The 24,185-nt window shown below is 42.6% G+C and overlaps 1 protein-coding gene across 1 annotated transcript in view; it reads left to right on the top strand.

Annotated features, from left to right (window-relative positions):
- insrb (insulin receptor b) overlaps positions 1–24,185 on the top strand; it is a 72,942-nt gene that overhangs the window by 34,969 nt on the left and 13,788 nt on the right. Inside the window, exons 3-4 of the mRNA XM_070908805.1 lie at positions 19,861–20,069; positions 20,176–20,309. Of these exons, the coding sequence (XP_070764906.1) occupies positions 19,861–20,069; positions 20,176–20,309 (343 nt within the window). The remainder of the gene's footprint in view (positions 1–19,860; positions 20,070–20,175; positions 20,310–24,185) is intronic.

The following is a 24,185-nucleotide window of genomic DNA, read 5'->3' on the forward strand; positions in this document are numbered from 1 at the left end:
CCCCAGCAGTGTGTGTGCCTGTGATTGGTGCACGTCTGAGTTACTCCCCGTGTGATTGGTCATGACATGTTTGTCTACAGCTCTTATGTTTTTGGCAAAAGTGTGAATTTCAGTTTTTTGTTTGTATAAGACACAGTTTTCATCTGTAATTTGTGACTGCTTAGTGACCATAACTCTTCCTTTCTTCTGTTTTCTCTCCTGCATTATTTTGGCTTCAGAGACATTTATTGCATGCTGCAGTGTTTGTGTCTTCTTGTTGGTGTGTCGCTTGGAGCAACTTTCCACCCAGCTTAGGTAAAGTGTAAATGTGAGAAATGCACTACAGCACAAGATGAAGACAGCGGCTCAAAGTCGGGCTGCTACTAAGAATTTTCATTGTTTTATTAATCTGCAGATTACTTTCCTGATTAATCAGTTGATCAGTTTGGTCTATAAAAAAAAAAGGAAAACGCCCGTAACAATTTCTTAAACCCAAGGTGATGTCTGCAAATGTCATGTTTTATTTGTCCAACAGTCCAAACCCCAAAGATATTCAGTTTGGCATTTTATTTGAATTTTTAAATCAACTAATCGTTTCAGCTCTAGTTCAAAGTGAATCTGCGGAGATAAAGTGATGAATTCACAACTATACCCAGATTCTTCTCAGTAGGAATGTATCTGAATCATGGTTTTTGCTGAGACTCACACACACCATACTTAGCTTTTTAAAATATAGTATTAATATAGTTTGAGTAAGCAGATGCGGTAGTACATATGTTTGAATCATCTAATCATTCACTTAATGACTATCTAAAGTTGCTTGTTATATACCAGTGATGTACAGTAGTTTAATAAGGCCCTGTCTATTGTCATGGCATATAGGTGCTGTCCTATCTAATGAGGAAAATGCACATAAAATGACGCAGTGACAGAGCCCATACATTTAGATTAACTTGTCATCATACATTAGGGTGCAGTAGAGTGTTATTGAATATGTTGTAATGAAATAGGCAGATTAATTATAATAGTTTAGGTGTTCCGACTCTGCAGGCCCTGTCAATCCAAGGAAGCTACACTCAAATCGAGAGGTGCGCTTCTATTATTTACGCCTCCTAATATATATTGAAGATGACACTGAGTAGCAGCCATGACATGTCCTTAATATAGTCTATGAGCTAGTGAGCTAGTCTCTTACAACACGTGTGTTTGTATCACCAGGCAGAATGACGTCCAGCCCAGCTAATATTTAGCATGCCTTGGCTGTTGCCTCCTCTCTCCAGTGTCTCCTGCTCTGGGCCTTGTGATGGCATTGTTGCAACTAAATAAGGTTCTGCTCCGGTGCTCTGCTCGCAGCCTGTCAGCCAGACATACTGCACTCTGCTGTCTGTTCGACACACTCTCACATACACATGACATAGATGACTCTCACAGCTAAGTTTTGCTGGTGTTTTGGATGAAGTGTAGTGTAGTGCAGTGTAGTGTTTGTGCATGTGTGCTATAGCCATATATCATCTGACTACTCCTTGTGCGATTCGTATCTTGACAGAGATAGAGTGGAATGAGGGTTTTTTTTCCCATGAGGAATTTTTCTGTCATGTGCGGTCGGTTTTCCTCTTTTAGTTTGCCTGTGTGTACTGTACCAACATCTGACCGACACAACTCAAAATTAAGGTTAATGACATCAGCTGGACCCACAATATTTCTGGTGTGTGGACAGCAAGCATGTGACCCACTGTAATTCATATAAATCACGAGGGAGGAGAAGTGGACATTAGCAGACACACGACAACAACACCAGTCCATCCGCAGGCCTCCAGCCAACTAACCGAGTACACAAACCACCATTTTGGAGCTGCCTTTCCCTCTCAGTGTGGCTGCTGCTGAAATAAGAAAACAAGGGGAAAAAAACACTCCCAAGTGAATACTTCTCTCATCGTAAGATTGACTTTTTACACTTGATTTTTGCTGTCGCGTAACAGGTAGGCTTCTGACACATCTGATAACAAATGGCTTTGCTTGTCACCCACATAAAATGTAAGCCCCCAGGAGGAATGCTGGTGTATGTCACCCCCTTATCGCCCACCATCTCTCTTCCTGCCGCCTGCCTCAACCAATCCAGGCAGAGTGTGCAAGGAGAGGGGCGCCCCTCTGGCCAATTCCACTGAACTAATTGGTTGCAAGGGCTTGTGGGTAGAAGGGAGTTTGGGGGCAGAGGTGAATATGTGTGTTTGTGTGAGAGAGACGTGTGCATGGAGGTAGGCCTTAGTTGGGTCATATTCAGTGTGTTTGTGTGTTTATCCTTTAGTTCCTCCCAGAGTAGGAATGGGAACACTAAGGGAGGAACTGGGCAGGGCTCCTATTAGTGGAAGTGCGACCTTTGCTGGTGGGCAGGGGGAGAAGTGAGAGAGGTCAGCATAAATAGGAGGTGAGACCAATGGCATTGATTTAAAAATGCAGATATTTGTTGCTGGTTCCAGTTAAAACTATGCAAAGATGATTTAATATAACCCCTTGAATCACATTAGAGAGGTTCAATGTTGCTCTGATCAAACAAAACAGAAAAGGATGAAAGAAAAGGGAAAAGAAACATAATTGGATAAAATTGAGAAAATGCAAAGTACACCAAATAGCTACACAAAGCTAATTCTAAGGCATCAATATCAATCCTTTTATGAAGCATTTTTGTTTGCGATCATGTCATTGATGTGTTGATTCAAAACTATAGTCCTTTCAGAGGCTTTTTGTAGTGTTTTATATTAAATGGTGTTTCCAGAATAAAGCTTTTACACGTTCATTCAGGCAGGGCAACCATAGAGTTTAACATTTAGCTGAATCAGTGGATTGATGTGTGAATGAGTGGATCAGTAATTGAGTGAGTGTGGGAGTGGATGTTTGAATCAAAGCAGGAACGTCCAGCAATGCACTCCTGAACTACTCGGCCTGTCCTTAATGGTTCTCTTAATGCAGTTCAAAGTCAGCTCTTGGCTGTGTGTGTGTGTGTGTGTGTGTGTGTGTGTGTGTGTGTGTGTGTCCATGATTGCCTTTGTATGTGTGACCCCTCCTGAGGATTGGACAGCAGTGATGGAGGGATGGATGCAGAGAAAAGCTTGGATGACAAACTCAGCTCCCAGTTCTGTTTGACAGGACGTATGTCTGTAGGAGGGACGCTCTCTGGCACTCTATAACTCCATACTGTGGACAGTATGTGTAGATTGAGACAGATGCTCTCGTCTCTTCGTCTCATGTGTGCCACTGACAGAGATAAATGTGCCAATAGTGCTTTTCTGGACTGCAGAAAAGTAGCTGTGGTGATGCATGGCACTCTTCATCTGTGCTAGCTGATTGGATGACCGCATCGCCCCCAGTCACTTATTGGCCAAGCCTGTTAGATCTCGTGCTGTGATTGCTGGCAGTGGTTTTATTAAAGCTGATCATATTAATGGGCACATTAATGTTTAACATAGCCTATGCTTAGATTTAAAATTTGATTATATTTTTTTGCTTTGCTAACCCTAACTTTTATAGCTGACTTCCTAACCTAAACATAGTCTGGTAGGGATGGTAATGAATCAATGATCAATGAATCACTGTTGAGAGTTTGATCAATCCAGGATATATTAACCATGAGTAAAGATGGTACATTATTTATGCATCTCAAGTTCACCAATTTCCTATGTGTTAGTATTTTCAGGGGTTGGATTTATTCTGATTATTGATAATTAACGTGGCTGTCAATCAGTTAATGAAACTGCTGAAAAGGTACCTCCCTAGTTATAGTACAGGTGATTTAATTTAAGTGTTTTCTGGTTATGGCAATACCCTCTTTTATTCATGTCCAAAACTAAATGGAGTGAAGAAAACTGATCGAATGTGCAAGTAGTAGTTTGATTTCCTCCTTTGTGAATTGTGATATTTTCTCCACACACACCTCTGTCATCAGCTCCGTCAGTGAACACTTCCTTATTCTAGGAGCTGGCTATGGCTGCTGATAGCATCAATCACCAATACCTGTTTACTGTCTCCTGTTAACCGCTCTTGCCCTGACCGCCCAGACTCTCCCTTCTGCACTGATTTAATTTATCCCTCATTCTACTTTTTAAAATCTTATTACAAAGACGCTCAGTCAGTCTCTCTCTCTCTCTCTCTCTCTCTCTCCCTCCTCACACTCACACTCGCACACACACGGTTGTTTATCCCTGCCTGTCCAATGTTCTGTGGCAGAGAAACACATCTGTTATACAGTTGTGTTGTGGTGTTGAAGCAAGTGTCATATTTAGAAGCTGACCACAGAAACTTGGGTTTGCTGCACTCTAAAAACCCATTGAGCAGTTTGTTCTGGCTTGTTGGTTATTTAGTGATTTCGGCAAGTAAAAACAACTGAAGGATCAACATGTTTCATATCTCAACTTCATCAGGTTTTCTCATTAATCTCATCACTAAGCACACGTGAGATATATAGGCTGCTCCCTACTCATCACATATGTGAATGTTTCTTTCCTTCACACACACACACACACACACACACACACACACACACACACACACACACACACACACACAGATCTGCATAACAGCAGCATTTCTTATAATATAACAGCTTTCCAGTAGCCAGCTGAGCTACAGGCGGCATCTTCTTTTCTGAGCTGCTTTCATTATGTTTACTTTGGCAGCATCCAGAGATAAAATTCTTCCTCCTGTCTTTTATTGTTTGCTGGATGTGTGTAAATCAGCTCTGGGTGTCTTTGTGTTCACCTGCCCCTAGGTCAATAACTTTAATGTGTATAATGTTACACATACATGTACCTACTGAACCAGGCAAACAGATGAAGTATTAGTTGTCATTTAAGATGTTGGCCTTACAGCACATAGCGTACTTGTAAACAGTGGTGTGTTGGTTCAGGGATCATTGGGTTTGCACTACAGTTTAATCTTACAGAACTGCCTTCTCACCCACACCCACCCTAAGATATTACCAGAGATCTTTAAAAGGCACTTTGTCTAGTTTAATAGATAAAAAAAGGTAGCCATGTCACATATGAGTATGATTCTCCTACTAGAGTCCCAACAACCACAACAGTAAAATTTACTCAGTGGTGTTTGTAACATGAAGGCATTAAATGGGCTTTATTTCATCCCAAACAAAGCTTTAGTAAGAGCAAAGCTAGCTTGCTGGTGACAATGTCTCTATACCGGGCATGTTAAGCTAAATCTCGTAGCAACAAAGAGGAGGATCTGCCAGTAAAGGAATATCTGAATAAAAAAGTAGCCAATATACACTGAAGCTGAAAGCCCACAATACCTTTGGGGCTACATAACACTGTGGTTGTGAGCGGGGTGGTGTACCTCAGTCAGATATTCTTTATCGACCCCTTCACTCCAACAGTAAACACAGGGTTCTCCTGGGTTGTTTTGTTGATGTGATATTTAATGTAGCTTTGGTGAGCATCACAGGGTTAAACAGACTACCTCAGGGCAAGAAACAGTCAGAAAAATGAACTCTCATTCAACAGCACACTGACCAGTGTGTCTTACAGAGACAGAAAATCAAGATATTGAAATTTCAGTGGTGAATTCTAGGGAAATTAGATTTTGTTCAAGCTGTCTTTGTTATTTATTCCTGTTTTATTAGCAGCAAAAGAGGTAAAGCTTTCCGTGATGCTCAGGTAGTGTCTGTCAGTTTCTCTCTGTTTACCTCTGGATGCTGTGATTCAGTGAAAGGCTTTTCTCTTTGTGTGCCACCCACCCACTCATCCAGGCTGCCTGCCTGCTAGAGGGGCCTCACCTGCACCCCCAAAGGATTAGCAGGGCCTCTTCAGTCCCCTGACACTCTTTTCCCCTTCCTAATGTATGTGTTGTGTTCCTCATTCTTTTGTCCTATACCCTAGTGTACATGTATTATGTATGTGCATACACACACATGCACACATATGGCCACATGCTACAAACGGGTACTCCTTTGTGGTTGGCCCTTCTCCTCCAGCAGTCACCCCTCTGTGTAAATCCCTGAGCCGGGGTTTGTTTTTCAGTCAGGCCCCTTAAGGGACGCCGTGTGCCTAAGCCTGGCATGCAGCTGAGGCTGGCTGAGGACCCAGCTCCTCTCTACTTTCTGCCTCCAATGTCCACATTATGCCCAAGCTGCAGCAGTAATAGCTTGTGAATGTTGTCAGAATAAAACGACGCCTCGTCCACTGTAGTGCCCGCTGCCAGAGACGTAATGGTTGTAAGTGGGTATCAAACATGAGCACGGTCGCAGCCGGTGGGACCTACAGCAATATATTTTTTCTGTTGTTTGTTTATTTGCTTTTCATGCTATTATCATATTTGAACTGTACACATCAGGATAGGTTACTGTTCAGTAAAGCAGGCAGCACCATGTTATTATGTTCCAACAGAAGAGATTTTGTAGTTTGTATTTCTGATATATCTCAATTCTTGGAAAGAGTTTGTACACCACATGCACTGTGTCCTTGTCTTGTTATCCTTTTTAGGAATTAGAATCAGCAGAGACCTCCTGATACTCTATCAGTTCTTAAGGTGCTAATTCAGTATTGATGGAGATTATTTAAATATTTTGATTCTGTAATATTGTCATGTAGTCTTTCACTTAGCCTCTATATCATAAGTAAGGTATCTAGTTAGAGAGGCACTGTGTCTTCAAGATATTATTGCTTACATGTTTCTTTATGATCAGAAGAGTCTTTTTCCACCACTTTTACCTCTGGATGGTGTTGAGCCAGATGCACCTGCATGTAGGTTCCATCACTGCAGTACTTAACTTTGCCAGTTTGTAAACAGCTTTTGCTTCTTATGTGAAATCCAAGCTTAAATATAATAACAGGCTATGCATGTGCAGAGTTCTGCTGTCCTCTGGGCCTTGCAGTGAAAAAGCAGCTCCTCTTTCTTACTCACAGTCTCACACTTGCAGTGAAAGACAGAGAAGTGAGAGACTGAGGTTGGCACTAATGCCGAGTTAAACTTACTAAATTGTTGTGATATTCTTTTTAAGTGCTAATAGTCATTATTTTCAGTTCATGCAGTACGAATTAGTGTTGGGTATCAAAATGCTGATATACAACGGTTTCAACATAAAAGAACCAATGAAGGCGTTTTCTCATGTGGTCATTCACGTGCTGAAAAACCTGGAAAACAAACATGGATGTCATGAGAAGAAGTGTTTCACTGTTTTTCAGTTGTACATCCTTGTGAAAATACAAGTAAAGACGATTATTAATATAATCATACTTTGTATTTACAAGTAGCTGTTAAAATGGATACTTTTAATATACCGTTAAGGAATATTATTTCTGTTGTGATAGATTTAAAAAAATGTAAATTGTAACTGTATCGTAACTCCTATCAGTAGGTAACTGATGTGTCCACTGTTTAATCTTGTTTTTGAGGAGACGTCCTGCGAATTCCTGCACCAGGAGAGAAAAACAAGCCTGGGGGGAGGGGTGTTTGTCAAATCGAACTGATCAGACTGAGGGATAGGAGGACAGAAATGGAAAGCTGGACTGTTGAATCCATAATGTTATTTGGATACTGGTTGTGTTATTTTGCTAATTGTTGCCCTTGTGGTGGCCACCCTCTGCTGTTTCTCTCTCCCTTATGTATCATCCCTCGCATCAGGGCTTTTCTCTGGCTCTCCCTTTCAGCTCCTTCCCTCCCCTGAAGCTTCACCCTTCTGCCTGGCCCCTTCCTCCATCCATTGCATTCGGTTGCATATCATGCTCTATTTTCATATGCTGCATCGGTCCTAGCCTCCATTCCTCCCTCCCATCTTCACTGTTGGCATGCCGGGACACAGTATGTGACCAGGGTGGTGGAAGCATCTGTTTATGGCCAGTCCAGTTCACTGTAGATGCTGCTACATGGAGGTGTAAAATTTGTGTCTGCTTGCATGCTAGATTGCTGTTGTTTGTTCTGACTTGTCTACATCCAAGCATCCCATATATACTGCTTGTCATTGGCATGTGAATGCACACACAGGGACACACGCACATAATCTCTCTTCATTCTCAGCTCGACAGTTAATAGTGTGCGCTTATGGCAAATCTCTTTAGTCTGGCAGTTATTGGAACTAAGATTTTAATTAGGGGAGGTTTTAGAGCGGCGCACGCTGCATTAGCATTACAACAGGGGCATGTTTGAGGGGTGGGCTGGCAGGCAGACAGTGAGTCATCATCCTAACTACCAGACGCATCAATCCTGTCAAATAAGGAGCGGAGACGGCAATGCAAACTGTATGGTATGCATACTATTTCTGCATAATCCTGACAGGGGATGTTTTCGTTTGGGGAGTCTCACTCCCCTTTCCATTTTAATAACATTATAGTAGCCAATCTTTTTGAGTACCTGATCACACACACTTTGTTGCCAGAATGTTTCTCCTGTTGTTGTTGAGAGGTGTTGGGATGATTGATTGAATCATGTCAGCACCTGTCAAATGGGCTTTTTTGGGACATCTTACATGTTTTTTTGAGCCATAGAGTTGTAGACCTGTTCTCCTTAAAACCAGCAGAACCCTGTGTTGGTTCCAGCCCTCAGTTTTCCCACCAACTTCACACAACATTACCTGTCCAGGACGAAAGGAACGGAGGATGTGATCAGATAGATGGATGACCAAAAAGTAGAGCAAACAGAAGCAAGAGATCTCCCAATTTTCCCCAAATTCCTCTGACCTGAATCTGAGTTTACACTGTTTTGCTTATGACTAACACTCTCCATAATCAGTCCCCGCACGCCGGCCCAGGAGACCCCTGGCCAGTCTTCCTGGCTGTTTTCCTTGGCCGCTCGCTCTGCTGATGGAAAGATTGCTCTCAGTGAGGTCAAACTGAGGCTTCAACAACTTGAAGTGAGGTTGTGAGGGATTACTGTGAATTGATAACCACAGTTCCATAACTCTATTTTTGTGGGCTAAGACATTATGACCACCATGTTTTACATTTTATAACCCAAGTACATTTCAGGACCGCTGGCCCTTGAAAACTATGCAAGGACACTGTGTACCTGACATTTACCCTTGTAACATGCAAATAGTTTCTATCAGATTTGTGTTAGGGTTAGTTAGTTTTGCAAATACTTACCAGTGTCACTTTATCACTGGCACCAATTAAAATGTCCAGAGCTTAAAATGTCCATATATGTGATTAATTAAAGCAGGTAATAATAATTTGTGAAAACAGTTTGCTTCAGGGCTGGCAACTGTAATTCCAGTCTTGGGGTCAGGGGTCAAAGGGGCAGGAAGGGAGGGTCGCTCCTCTTAGAGCAAAAGAAAGATACTGGAACTTCACGTGTCTGCAACATGTGACCTGTGTACTGTATTTTTGGTGTGTTTTACACATAAGATGAAGGAATGTGTGTATGTGGCCCCTTGTGACAAGCCTGTTTCTCCTAGTAATGATGGAGAGTTTCCCCCCTTCCTCCCAGAATGAATAGCCTTCCTGAGGCCTTGTGGGATGTGAGTGTTTTGTGTGATAGAAACATCAGTGAGGGCACTTAAAATTACATCTTGCCACATTTGGAAAAAGCCTTGTGTTCATAACTCGGTGAACAAAAGTAAGGTGGAGGCTTCAAATTAGATATCTCTGTTACTTCATTTGAATTCATTAGATTTTTGGCACCTGTTTTTTTTAATCTGTAGAAAACTAGTTTCTCCTCAAAATAATCCAACATCTGGAAGATTTATCGTTTGTTCTGAAACTTTAAAACTGATATCTGTAGGAATGCTGTATTGTTAGGTGTTGTTTTTTCCCTCTCTTACCATCAGTTGCTCTGCTCTGTGTGCCCGAGTGCATGCGTGTGCGTATGTGTGTGTTTGTGTGTGCCTGCCTGTGTACTGTAGCTCTGCTTAGTGCTATGCTGTGAAATATGAAATAGGGCCGCTAGCATCTGCAGCTAGCATCTGCACTGCAGCCATCCCTCCCTGGCCCCCCACACTGTGCCTACTGCTCAGTGCAGCTGGCCAGCCTGCAGAAACACAGGGCCCTGTAGCTTGTGTTTGTGTGTTTTGTATGAGTGTGTGTTGGAGAGGGATAAGTTTACTTTGCGTCTGTGCCATTGTTTGTGTGAGTTCATCTTCTTGTTTCTCCTGCTTTTGGTTTCAGAGAGACTGTTTGTGTTTACCAGTACAAGATTGATTTCTTCTATCCGTGCATGCATGTTTGTCTTCACATTTGCCCGTATGCTTGTTGCTACATCTTTATCTGTTCCTGTGCATCTTTTATTGTCAGCATCTCTTTTATCTATATGACAGTTTTGTATATACACAAGTGTAACCCAGTAAAAATTCCAAAAAACATGTTACCTTTTGTTTTTCTCTGAGAAAAAATTATGTGTCAAAATATATCAAGATTGTTATCAGTTTGTTTTCTCTTAGTGGATTAATCAATTAATTGGCTAATCATTAAAGTTCTAATTCAAGGAAGCCTGGTCCTAGTCTTTTCAAGGGATAATCTAAAGATTTAGCACCACTCTGGCGTTAAAAATGCGGCAAGTCAAGTCCTCGTCCCGGTCGTAGGGGCTAGCTGAACTCAAAGCCCCTGAAACACAAGAAAGCCAGGAGAGAGGGAGAGAACCAGAGGTAGAGGTAGGAGGAGAGGAAAGTGAGAAAGATGGAGTAAGGAAAGAGGAGAGGAGAAAGAGAATGAATCTTTTACAATCAGCCCTTTGATGAACATTTTCTCCATGCCAACTGAGGACACAGAGAGAGAGAGAGAGCGCCTTTCTCTCCCTCTCTCTTTCTGTGGCTAATATGAGGAGATAATGGGCCATTGAGGCAGAAAGGGAAGGCTTAAAAACACCTTAGTCATGACTGGACCGCCACTCAGCGCCACTGATTAAATTACCCAGATGAAGGGGTATTTATCTAAGCACAACTACAATCCATAAAACTGCACTTAGGAGTGCCCAGTTAAAGATGTCAAATCACTGTCTGCAGCTCTTTGTGGCTGCGTGTGTGTTTTTTGTGTGTGTATAGAGCTATAATGCTGCAGACATAGAAAATAGTGTTTAGTGTTATTTAATTTATTCAGGCTTTTAATTTCCTCTGTGACATGGTAGAAGTTGGAACTGCAGGATAGTTTTGAGTAGCCAGACCTTTTCGCTTCAATTATTTTCACTTTGGCCAACTGCTGTGGCCTGCCAGTGCAGGAGAGACGTCTGGATGAATGCATGGTTGAGTAAGTAAAATGTATTCAGAGATGATTCTCTTGGACCAGTCTTAGTATAAGGTTGTCTCCCAATGTTGTCCACATTGTTACTTGACTGGCTAAAGGGTGTTTTGTTGTGAAGAGACTCCTGCCCTCTCTGGTGTGTGTGTGTTTGTTTGTTTGTGTGTTTGTGTGAGTGAGTGATTCTCGCTGGTGGTGATGTGAAGGAAAATCATGAGGCCGGTGATGCAGGTGTCTTGCTCTCTAGATGGATGTTCACCCGCTGCCTCTCTCCATCACCTTCTCACTGTCACCAAACTGTCCAGTCAGCAAAACCTGCTGCTGGACCTCTGTGTGTGTGTGTGTGTGTGTGTGTGTGTGTGTGTGTCTGTGTGATTGTATTTGTGTAAGAGAGAGAGAGAAAGACTGTATGTTGATCTCAGTTATGTCTATGAGTGTTATTGTTAAGTGTCTACTTTTTGCTTTCTGTGTGTGTGAGAGAGAGAATTTGTGTTAACTGCAGAAGTGTATGTATAAATGTGTGTGTGGTCCCAGCCTGTCTTTGTTTGTGTGTGTGTATTTCATGTCTGCGTTTAGATGTCAGAAAAAGTGCAGCCAGCAGCAAATGCTGCGGCTGGTGGCAGTATGACAAGATTAAAGATGTGGCACAGCGGAGGGAAGAGAAGAAGGACGGGGGTAACTGAGGAATGAGTATGGCAGTGAACAGAAGAAGGGATAGGAAGGAGGGAGGGATGAGGATGGGTGAGTGGAGAGGGTAGTAACGACGGATCTGTTGGAGGAGAGAAGAATAAGGGAGTGGCGAGGAGGACCATCAGTGGGACGTATTGATTGTAGCTCCATCCTCAGCGTCTGTAATGAGATCTAGTGGCTGTGGCTTTCTGGAGGAGCAGATTTGTCACCTGGGGTTAGACTACTGCTGGGTGGGACAGGGGGAGAGGGGAAACGGGCAGATGATGGTCAGGAAGAGAAGAGGAGGAGACAACAGAGGGAGAGAGGAGTGCAAAGCTTAAAGCGACAGAGAGATGGAGACAGTGTGGTTTTACAATGAAAAGACAAGATACAAATGATGACTAGAGGGGAATCTAAGAAAATGCCTGTTGGGAGCATGCGGCTAATTACTGCAGACAGTCTATGTCTGGACTCATCTCCATGGTAACAAGATGGGCCAGCACGGCTGGCCAGCACACAGGAAGACACAGACAAGGAAATCAATGAACAGACAGACAAAGGAGGGAGCAAACCCATGCTCATTAAGCCAGATGCACCCTTTCATTTTGTTTGTCTACATGTCTGTGTGTGTATCAGTTCATGCTTGCCTCTTGACCCTACATTGAGACTTGGTATTTATTTCTAGAGCAGCTGTCGACAAAGAGCTAACCTTGCATATTAAAAAAGTTTGCTCTTGTATGGACTGATTTGACTGAACAGGGCAGCAGAAGGCTAGAGATCAGAGATTGTTGCTTGTGATCCCAATGTTTCTGGCTTGGATCAACAGTGAAGACATTAAGTTTGGCTTCCCTAAGTGGAAAAAAAAGGTTGCTGCTCCCTCAGCAACTACTGTTGAATTATCCTTGAGCAAAGCAAGAAACCCCTAATTGATCTGATCAAGCTTTTTAATGTACGGTAGCAGCAGCGGTTGTAGAAAGTGATTTTATAGTTGGAAGCTGCAAGATGAGAATGTGCGTGACTGTATTATGGTGATAAAGCGCGTGTGCTTATTCAACCATGGACAGATGTAGTAACAGGTTTTGCTCATAACAACCATCCAGGTACTCATGTAGTACTGTTGGCTTGTTATGTGTCTATTTTTAAATGTAGTACGACAAAGTCACATCTTGTCATTTTAATGGCTGTTGGCAGCAATGAGGAAGATGATTTCATTTTAGATTGTGTACATTTTAGAGCCTTGTTACAAACATAAACAGGTCTTTGATATGGGGAGATTGACAGAATTGCTACTGTTTATGTAAGTGAACAAGTGGACATGTTGAGGCAGGTGAGATCTGTGGAAGGGGTGTGATTGTGTGCATATATGTGACACACAGAAAAAAATATACCGTATGATATGTTGATTAATTATAATGTAATTGGTTACACATAAAATCTCCAAACAAAACAGAAATCAGCGAAATAAGTTGGTGATTTCAAACAATCAAATTGAATCAAAACCTTGCTGCGTCTACCTTCAATTTTTTTTTTTTGTTCTAATCACAAACATGACATTTTCAGCTTACAAAGAGCAGGTCATTGAGTTTGTGGGTGAGGGAGGTTTGCTAGCTTGTTGTAAAAAGGAGCAACACTAAATAGAGACCGCTGCATGAACTGTGTGTGTTGTTTGTGTGGGAGAGAGACGAGCCCTGTTCTCTTTCAGCCAATTCCAACCATCAGTAATTCAATTTAGTCTGGGTCATTTAGCCAATAGGACACACACATACAGATACTTTGAAACAACGGAAAATCTGCTGTCAGGGTGCTCTGCCTTTTCCCTCCCTGGATGTCACTTTCTTTTATATAAGAATTTATACTTAATACTTGATGTTCATATGAAATTGAAGCTTTAGTTACATCCATCACATCCAACCCGCAATATACAGTGTGGTCGATAAAGCCATCGTGACCCAGTGACGTGAAACAGAGCAGTAAACATCTTGGCATGGTAAACCACCCAATCTCATTACTGAGTGATGAGTGTGTTGAGATGAGTCCCTGCACAAACCTGGTCTGCATAAGACCTTGTGGACATGCATAAATGTCTTGTCCAAACATTTACCGTTTTGGATTCAGGCTTCAGTGTGTGAGTCACACACACTCTGTAAAGAGACACCACAGAGTGCCACGGTCATCATTGTCTTGGTGGCAGCTCCACAGGATTATATAAATAGAGCTGATAGAATGGGAGGAGATGTGGTGATATTCCACTTTCAGTTTGTTATTTCTGACTGTTATCTCTGTATTTACTTACTTTATTAGTAGTGATACACAGAGCCACTTCTGAGGAAACACTGATAGGCAGCAATTCCCAGGAACTTATTTCAATGGTGCTGCTTTTATCACATGGCACAATCTTGTTCCTAGGAAACCTTTTATAGATTCACAGGCCTAACTGTTGCATTTACGATGATGATATCAATGGAAGACATTTGATAACCATCTAATAGCTGATGCCTGGTTTGACATATACATACAGATACACATTCATACACATAACATACACAAGAATGACTCAAATGTGGTCCTTTTTAGCCCACTGCACACACCTGCAGTGCTGACGTGTCTGCTCTGTTTGCACTAATGATGACGTCTAGAATCTTTAGGATGTTTGCCTGTCGGCTTCCCTTTCTCATCAGATCAACTGCCTCACACAGCTTCCTAACCGCAGTGAAATATCTTGATATTTGCAAGTACGCATGAGTAAACTCATAGACACCTCTCAAGGTCCTGTGTTTGGAAAGTTGCTTTCATGACGGCAGCTTTTTATCTGTGTGTCAATAACCCTGAGAGGGAGTGGCTGAAGGAAAGGAAGCGTATGACTGTTTACTTCTCCTTTCATCCTTTAATACAGGTTGGAAAAAGTTTGCATATATTCAGAAGTGCATATAAAATCTCTAACAAATTACCATCACTTGCACTGCAGTAAAAGTGTAGTGTGATAAATCATTGTCATACTCTCCATCTGCTGCCAGCGTGCATCGTATTATACTGACAAAAATGTGCACATCCATTTAAAAAAGTAAAAGGTATGATATCAAATATTTTTTTATATAGCAGGAAAAGCAATGATAAAACTATAGAGGACTGTGAACTTAACAGTCTTCTATACCACTGAGGCTAATAGTCTTTTACCATGGCACAATAAAAAGGGCTCATCTCACTACTTACTGTTAATTGTACTTTATTAATACACCAAATTGCACTATATTTTGCCCCCTTTATCCCTTTCCTATTATTCCAACTTCTCCTTCAGCTGCTCCTTTGTACAAAGTTAAGCCAGCAATGCAGTTTAGGTCCCAGCTATACATGAAGCAATACCGTCCAGCTTCCAGCTTTTCAAGCAATGTAGTTTTTAACTCCTGGCTGTCCGTCCAGCAGTGCAGCTCAGCGTCAGCTTTTTCATCAGACGGCAATCCCACAGCAATTTCTTCAGATATTGCATTCTCTAGTTTTATTTAGCTCTTGGTGGATTTGAAATACCTACATATGGCTAATGGTCTTTTGGAGTGTGATGAGGACATCACTGATAGCCTGCAGTTCTGACTTTGGCCACTAAACAGGTTATGGAATGGGTGGGGCTTATAATAATGGGACGGGGGCTATTTTGATAAATACATAAATTAAATACAAATGCATTAAATACAGATAGATAATGATGGAATTAAAAGTTCCACTAACATATCTTTTAACCTGTGAGGACTATTCATTCGATTAAAGTAAAACTTTTACACATGTGTAGAAAATTGTGTACTTTTGAATTGGAAAATACATCAGAGCCCTATCATATTACTTATTTCCTCCTCTCCTCCTCATCACCTCCTACCTCACTCTGTTTCGCTCCTCTGTTCTCCCGCCATCTTTTTCCCTCTCTGTCTCTTAATTTTACCGTATTCCCCCTCTGTTACTCTCCTTTTGGCCATCACAGTGAACACAAACAGACCTTTGCCTTAGCGTGTGTATTTGTATTTGTGTATGTGTGTGCTTACTTGCATGTATATTGACGCTTCTGATGACAGTATCACTTGTTCCCTCCCAGCAATCAGTGTGTTTTTGTTTACACCCCCCGTCTCTCTCCTCTACTCTCTCAGGGCGAATGTCTTACATCAGATCACTCGAAGCATTTATAGCAAAGCTTTTGAAGCTTAGGACTCCCACCGTGGCCAAATATAGTAAACGTGAATCCAGCAGCTGTGTGTGTATGTGTGTGTTTGTGTGTAAGAGGGTGGATGAGTGTGCATGCATGTGTTCTCCTGAGTAAATGGCTCTGGGGTAAAAACGTGTTTGTTATTGTTCCCAGCACTTCGCCTGTAGACAACACTGCCAATTAAAGGGGAGGTTTTATGTGTTAAGAGCAGGAAGTGTTGCCGTGTGTGGCTGCACGCTATTGGCTGCCCAGCTTATCCCATGTTCCTTCCCTGGGGACTGAGCAGCCAGGGCTCTTTACTGCCATGGCCAAATGAAAGGTAAACACAACACACCTTTGATCAGGCTTTGCATTTAAAAACCCTTACTGGAACTGTGTGTGTGTGTGGGGAAGCAGCAAGCAAATTACTGAATGACACAGTGAGGTTTACGTGTGTGTGTGTGTGTGTGTGTGTGTGTGTGTTTAGCTTAATGAGAGATAAGCTCTACAGGATGCTACTGCCTGCTCCTCCTCCTCCTCTTGTTGTTGAAGCATGAGTGAAATCATCCCTCCATCCATGCCTCCTTCCCTCCATCCCCCCATACAGCCAGCATGAAAACAAAACAAGGCGTTGTATGAATGAAAGTGGGAGGGGCTGAGTGGCCTAGAAAGGCAGGCAGATAGAGAGATAGATAGTGGTGCAGGGCAGGGTGAGGCTGTGGCGGATAGGAGGGATAGAGAAGAGGACAGTGGAGTAGGAGGAGGAGGGGATGAATGAATGAGTGAGCTGACTGGAGCATGTTTGGCATAGCTGCTAGCTTGTGTAGCTCAGCGCTAGCGTGAGCAGAATGAGGAATAATGCTGCTGCAGAGGTGGTGTTATGCTACTGTAGTACTCCCTGCGGAGACCGCTGTGCTGGGATCAGATAGGAACAGGAGTGGAAAAGGGTAAATATCTCTGATCAATAAAGAAAATAAGTGAAAGATGAAAGAAAATGGGTAGTGCATTGATTTATTGCACGTTTTCAAAAGCTGATTTAATAGCTCCACCTATCTCTGTTCTGGCCCAGCTCCAGTCTCAAGCTTGTTCTAATTCACCCAAAGCAGCAGCGGCAGTAGATTTGTCTTCCCTGGCATGCTGGCTTCTTGGCTGCGTCTGCCCCCTGTCTGCCCCAGCAAGGCCAGGGTTAACCCTGGGCGTCTCTCCTCCCCAACATGGAAGAGGCCATTGAATGGCTGCCTCCCCCAGTCAGCAAACACATTGGCTGAAGCTGAGGGTGGATCTGGGGCTGGAGCGACACTCTGGCATGGATCCTCGGCTGGATCTGGATCTGCGAGCTGTCTCAGCCCTCCCTGCTCTGTTATGTGATGCCGTGGTCACAGCATGTACACACACAGCAGACAGACGAGAGGGGGAGGGCTGGAGAAGAGCTATGCATTTTTCTCTCTGGTTCAGAAAGATGACTGTGTGCAGTGGTGGGTTTACTAGCTCAAGTAACTAGTAAGGAAAATGTAGTGGAGCGACCCCTGCATGAACTACCGCAGAAGGTCGGAGATTATGTTTTTTCTACATTAGTCATTCTTCCTCTTCGCGTTTTGACCCCCTGTCCCTTTCGTCGTTGTTCTTTTCTTTAACCTCATTATCCCACTCCTCCTCTCCCCCTGCCACAACCCCGTCTGTCCTCGCTGCTTTTACTCAGGCAGCACAATGGGCAGCCCTCCTGTGCAGGGTGGGTCCTAGCTGTATCCTTGGCAGTGAGAGCTCATGTGATGTCCTCACAGAGGTGGCATCCCAAGAAGGCTGGCATACAGTGCCCCCATTGCACTTTTAAGATAACAGTGTGATGCACTGCTCTAAACATTCTTTCCTTCAATTTTGTAGCTGCTAGGGAACCATGTCGGTGATCCATATTTCTGATTTTAGCTTTGTTTATAGTGAGGATAACTCATATATCACTGGAGTTTATCAAAGTACTCTCTAAAGCAGAATCTTCCTTTCCTGATGCCGTAAATTTTCACCTATAAGGGACCCAAAGCAGGGTCAAATAACTTTATAAAACGTTTGTGGCTTATTTGACCTAGATCTGCTTCTTGCCTTGACACTCTTTGGTTCAGTTAGCACATGATATCAAAGCTGACAGTATAGTGAGAAACATGGTGAGAGACGGTGATTAACACACAGACAGGAAACCCAGTCGGAGGTCAGATATGGCCTAGATATTTTGCTGTTTTCTCTCGTGGATTCCAAAGCAAATGGAAGGATTAGATGTTTGAAAAACAGATTTTTCTGGTGTTTTTAGCATGTTCACTGATGGCTGCTGCACTTTTCACTTAATTGAAAATCAAGTATCTAGCCAGCACAAGAAACTTATGTTGTTGTCTAAAGGTGTGAGTGGCTGATAAGAAGGTTTGATTATTTTACCTGCACATATTTCACTTTGGACGTCTGGCTGATGTTCTTTACCTGCCAAAATGGATGCGAGACTAAAATTTACTTGCAGCCTCAGTGAACTCTCACCACCCCATGGCTTATGGTGATTTCCAATCCTGTTTGCATCCAGTCAGTATGTGTAGTTGGTAAAAAGGTCAGTGCCTGGTTTAAGATGAGATCTAATGAGTCTCAGACAAGCCAATAACAGTTAGTTTATTAGATCATTACAAGGCACAGGTCAAACCTGACCGCTAATCCAATCACAAGTGACACTCAGGCTTGTTCCCCAAATGCTATTTCCCAATAGGTCAAAGGAAACCTGGCATGAGCCAAATACATATAATGTTTGGCCTATTAGCAATTAAGGTTGTTTCCATGGAGCTGGAAAATTGTGGGCACTCGCTCCCTTGTGGACGCTAGGTGGGCAATCAGTGGTTGTCCAATTGCATGTTTGCATGCAAATTACAGCTGGAGCCTTTCTGATTGTGTTCTTGAATGTTAATTAGTGCTTTTGTGCAAATTAAGATGAAATGTTCAGCCAACCTCTTGGGTCAGCAGGGATCTTTACTATAACAGAACCACAGGATACAGTGGGGAGGTCATGCAATTATATTCAACTTGTTGACACAACATTGCTTACCAATACAGTACCTTTGGCTAGATAGATTTATGCTTTGTTGACCTACAGGGGCTCGGACAAGTGTGAATACCTTCAATGTGGGGGGTAATTTGGGATCTTTGGTAGTTGGTAATGTAAATATCAGAGTCAACAATACATCACCCAGCAAGGAAATCACCGATGTTTCTGTGTTTTGTTCCTTGTTTGATCTGTTTGCGAAGGTCAAAAGTTTTTCAGTTTTCAGCAGGTTTGTATTCCTTCTGATGGCAGTGCATCGTTTCCATTTTCTCTTTGAGCAACCACAGCAACCACACATTAAAAAGGCAACAAGGAACCACAAGGCCCAGCTGAGAACACCTGTTTATAGTTCATGCAGCCATGTTCATGTGTGTGTACTTACACACCAAACATGCATGTGGTTCCCTCACTGCTCTTAGATCAGAGCAAACCACCACTTGGTGGCCATTTTGACCACAGGTTTTGCTCTCTCCGCCCCTTCTTGTTTTAATGTTTTGTGAGCCGTTAGATGCTAGACGGAGTGACTTGGACAGAGAGAAATATCCCTGCATGTAGCCCCGTGCTGTTTATATTTGGTATTTTGTTTTTGTTTTTACTTTGCTTCTGCAGGGTATTTGTCTGTTTTTGTGAACTTTGGATAAGTCCCACTGCTCTCCCACTTGTCTCCAAATTCCATCTAAACTACAAGTGGTTATAAGCACAATCTTAATGGTGATATGAGAGGGGGCCAAAATAAAACAGTCCACATGTATCAAACCTGATATGAACCACCTCTTTCCCTTTTCTCCTCTCCTTCTGCCTTTCTGCAGTGTGCTTAGACAACTGTAAGCATGGTGCGTGTAGCCTCCAGGGCCAGTGCTGCCATGACCAGTGCCTGGGCGGCTGTTCTGAGCCAGGTAATGCAAGTAGCTGTGTGGCCTGCAGGAACCTCCAGCATGGGAATACCTGTGTGGAGAAATGTCCATCTGGATACTATGTCTTCAAGGGCTGGCGCTGCGTCAGCTTCTCCTTCTGCCAGGTTGGTAATAACTGGAATTATTAACTCCTATAATTAGCGCAAATGTAGAGACCATAAACTCATACACTGGGGCAAACATATGTTTTTTCCTTGTTTCTAAATCCAGGACCTCCACAACCAGTGTAAGCAGACTAAGAAGTTGAACCAGGACCGGGAGTTGGGCTGCTATGAATACGTCATCCACAACGGGGCCTGTATACCAGAGTGTCCTTCTGGATACACCACTATCAACTCCACTATGTACGTCTGTGCCTCTCTCTCTGACACTCTCTCTCACACACACACACCTTTAATGGCACCATAAACACTGCTGTTATTGATGGTGGCCATCATCATGATTGGACCCACAACAAATCATCCCTCTGTGACTGCAGCAGAACAAGTGGATTGTGGTCACTCAACACAGTCAATAACATTTGCACACAAGAGATGATGGTGTTTGGAAGTTGATCAAACAAAAAGGCAGAAGTCATTTTCCACTATGGAAAGTCTCCTCTCCTCTGTGGAGAAGCAGCTGGGCTGCTTGAGGAGAAAATAAAAAGGCAAAATATCACCTGCTTTTCGGTTTGCCTCATTGTAAAACGTATAAGTTACTCAGTAGCACCAAATACAAAGTTGCCATATAGGCATGAGACCACATAATTTCATATGCAAATAAATTCTCTAATCTCATTTGCCGTAAATGAGTCCCTGGTGTTTTCACAGCCTCCATCACATTCTGTTCTCAGTGATTACACAGCTGCATCAAGTCAAAGCCTTACCAATCTGACATAAAAGAACAAACAGTTGTCCACAGCAGTTTTATATGCAGATTAAATGCATAAACATAATTTACTTAAGATGGATTTGGTGTTGCATACAAAAATCTCTTTATCAGCATGGACCAACATTTCTAATCACACTAAAGTGTTGGTTATTTTGGAAAAGGCGCACAGGTTCACTGGAGTGAATTAATGTGCCTGGGTCTTTATGCACCCAGTAGTCAATTATTTTCCTATTGAAGGATTATTCAGTAGGCTCAACTTTACAGACTGTCTGGGACCTGTTAACTTAATCTGGCTGAATGATTATCTCATGTGAAATAATAGCAAAGTAGTAATAATAATTGTTGAGTGATAGTGAGGATTTGGAGGATGTAACAAGCATGCACACTGAAAGGGATACTGATATTTATGGCTGCATGAAGAATGCTTGGCAGTATAGGCTGTCTGTAGTAGCAGTATAGCTCAGTGTTTAAACTGGTTAAAAGAGTATGTCACACAGCTGAAAGATCAAAGGTCCAAATCCCTATAAAAGACATTTGTCCTTAAGCACACTGAGCCTCTTATCTTATTGTAAATTGCCCCTGATAGAAGTGTCAGTGAGGTGCCTTGAATGTAAAAGCAACCTTAAAAAACTGTCTGGACATCACCTGGTCCTGTTTAGCACACAGCTTCTGTGACAAGCAAGGGCATGACCTTATTTAGCATTCTTACTTGTAGTAAACGGGGGTAGAGGAACATCACTGGTTTCCTCATTTAGTGTCAGTAGCTGTTGCTAAATGAAGAGGACACGTATTTGTTTTGAGGCCAAGTATGTGTTTTGAAACGGCTCCTGTTTGCATGCTTTCAAAACACATACATGGGTTTGTGCAATGAGGATAAAACATTTTTTCAGTAGAAACGTGATGGATGTAACACTCCTGTTGTCTGTTAGGCAAATCTGACAAAACAGTTGTAAAAAAAACAAACAAAAAAAACAAACATTAAAAACATTGTCATATACCAAGTCACACACCAAGAAGTAGCAGCCTTCTGTCTTTAAGTTGTGACCGAAGTCTTAACGAGTTGACAGACATCAATGGTGTGTGGAGAAGGAAGAAAGACAGACAGTGAGTGAAAAAGAAGCACAGAGAGGTGTATTTCTCTGATGTTCTAATAAGAGCAGGTTGTGTGCCGGAGATGTCTGCATCACTTGAAGCCACAGGTAGCTGGATGATTGATGGTGTTTGTGTGTTTCTGGTGTACCTATGTACGTGCATGTGCGTGTTTTTGCGTATACATGTGCAAGTGTGCGTGCACGTACATGCTTTTGAGCGCCTGTGTGTGCAGAACGTGTTTGTGACTACATTAGCTCGTTCCCAGTTTACTTTTTCCAGGTGCAGGCTGGGGGAAATGTCCACTGTGTCCAGATAGAGAGAGGTGTATATGTATATATGGATATGTTTATTAGGCAAATAACACACTCTCACGTGCACAGAGCTTTAGCACACCCAGCAGAAATGGAAAGGACATTTCAACCCAACATGACTTTCTCCAAATGTATTGTGTGTGTGTGTAAGAGAGAGATTGACTTTCCCTTGCATGCTGCCAGCCTGCAGGGATTATCAGGTGCTTAGACAGAAAAGAACATTGCTTTAAGTCTCAGTCATATACCCTGAGGCATAAGGCAGATAGGCATCCTTTCTGTGTGTGTGTGTGTGTGTGTGTTAATGTTTATACTTGCGTATAGATGTACATGTGCACACATTATGTGATAAACAAGACTTTTCTTTTTCATTTGGGATTCTGTTGCCGTTGCAACATCCGGGCCTCAGTGTGTCTGTTTTGCTGCTATGGTTTGGTTGTAGCAAGAACAACGTCATCAAACCTAAACCCAGACAGACACAAGTCAGGCAGACGATACACGTTGTTCATATGCGTACACACATACACACACACCAATGAGGTTTGACAAAGAGTAGGGATATTCCAGAGTAGGGGAAATGGAGACCCAAAGGTTTGCACGCCAATAAGCTGTTGGTTAGTAAAACCTACCTCCCTTTGGTGTCCTTCAGTCATATTATGCAAATTTGAGTATTTGTAATGTTAGTCTGGATATTTAGTTAAGTTATTAGGATGCATACAGCAACGACAAATGTTGAGGAACCAGATGTTACAATAACATCAAAACTGTCTCATAATTCTGACACAGGAACAGTCAGGTGAACAGTTTTAGATGCTTTTGAACCGTTTCATGATAAAACATGTTTTTGCATACTTTAAGCATGTATGCTGTATCCTTCATTTCCATATATTTTCTCTGTCTTCTTCTGTCTCTGCTCGTCTCTTCAGACAGATGGCTGTGCACTTTTAACACTAACATCACTAAGATCTACTGAAAAGAGTTTGCTCATCTTTCCTGGATGCTGTGACATTACACTAGTACAGCTGTGTGTGTGTGTGTGTGTGTGTGTGTGTGTGTGTGTGTGTGTGTGTGTGTGTGTGTGTGTGTGTGTGTGTGTGTGTGTGCGCGCACACTTGGTCTGGTTCCGCCAGGCCTGGGCCCAAAACCAAACCCGAGCGTCAGCTGTAGCCTCTGTTCTAGATGGTTTTAGCAGACCCTGGAGCCCGAGTCACAGAGTTCAGCCGGACAGATAAACACTGTCCCTTTAAGAGCTGCCGTTGGACCCAGCCTGTCTGCCTGTGTGTCTGTGTTTTTCAGTACAACGGCCCAAAACATTCTCTCTTTCTACACTGCAACTAGAGCATTACTTTTGAGAAGCTGAATATAAGATTTTCCATGTGGGAGAAAGAGAGAGAGAGACACACACAAAATATCCTTTTAGTTTTTCTTCTCACTGTTGTTTTGGAGAGATCATTACAGAGTGTTTCCACTCACTCAGAAGTCATAGAGGGGAAACAATGATTTAGCCTCTGATTGATGTCAGTTATTAAGAGCTTGATAAGATGGAAACTAGGAGAAGCCAGGTGTGTAATGGGTCATTTGGCTCTCCCTCAGTGGATAGGAAAAGCCAGACAAGGACCAAAACAGCACCCCTGGGACTCAGTGCTTCATGGCACCATGGTGAATGGCGTCTTTAGCTCGGCCTGACTGTTTGGGGGGAAAGTAGGGGCATGATTCAGGTAAGACTGTATGTACTTGTATGTGTGTGTGTGTTTCCTTGAGACAGGGATTATAATGAAAGTTGCACAAACATACAATTAAAACAGGGTGAGCTTACAAATGGCAGTTCATGCAGAGCTTCCATGGTCACCGCAGTGAACAACAGTATCCTTTGTTAGCTGTTCCCTGGGCACAGGGGCTGCTTTAAAAAGGTGCCTGTTAAGGCTGCTGTTTGATGTCATTGTCTCCTCT

Source organism: Enoplosus armatus, chromosome 7 (assembly GCF_043641665.1).
Source record: "Enoplosus armatus isolate fEnoArm2 chromosome 7, fEnoArm2.hap1, whole genome shotgun sequence".
In the NCBI taxonomy this organism is placed as follows: domain Eukaryota; kingdom Metazoa; phylum Chordata; class Actinopteri; order Centrarchiformes; family Enoplosidae; genus Enoplosus; species Enoplosus armatus.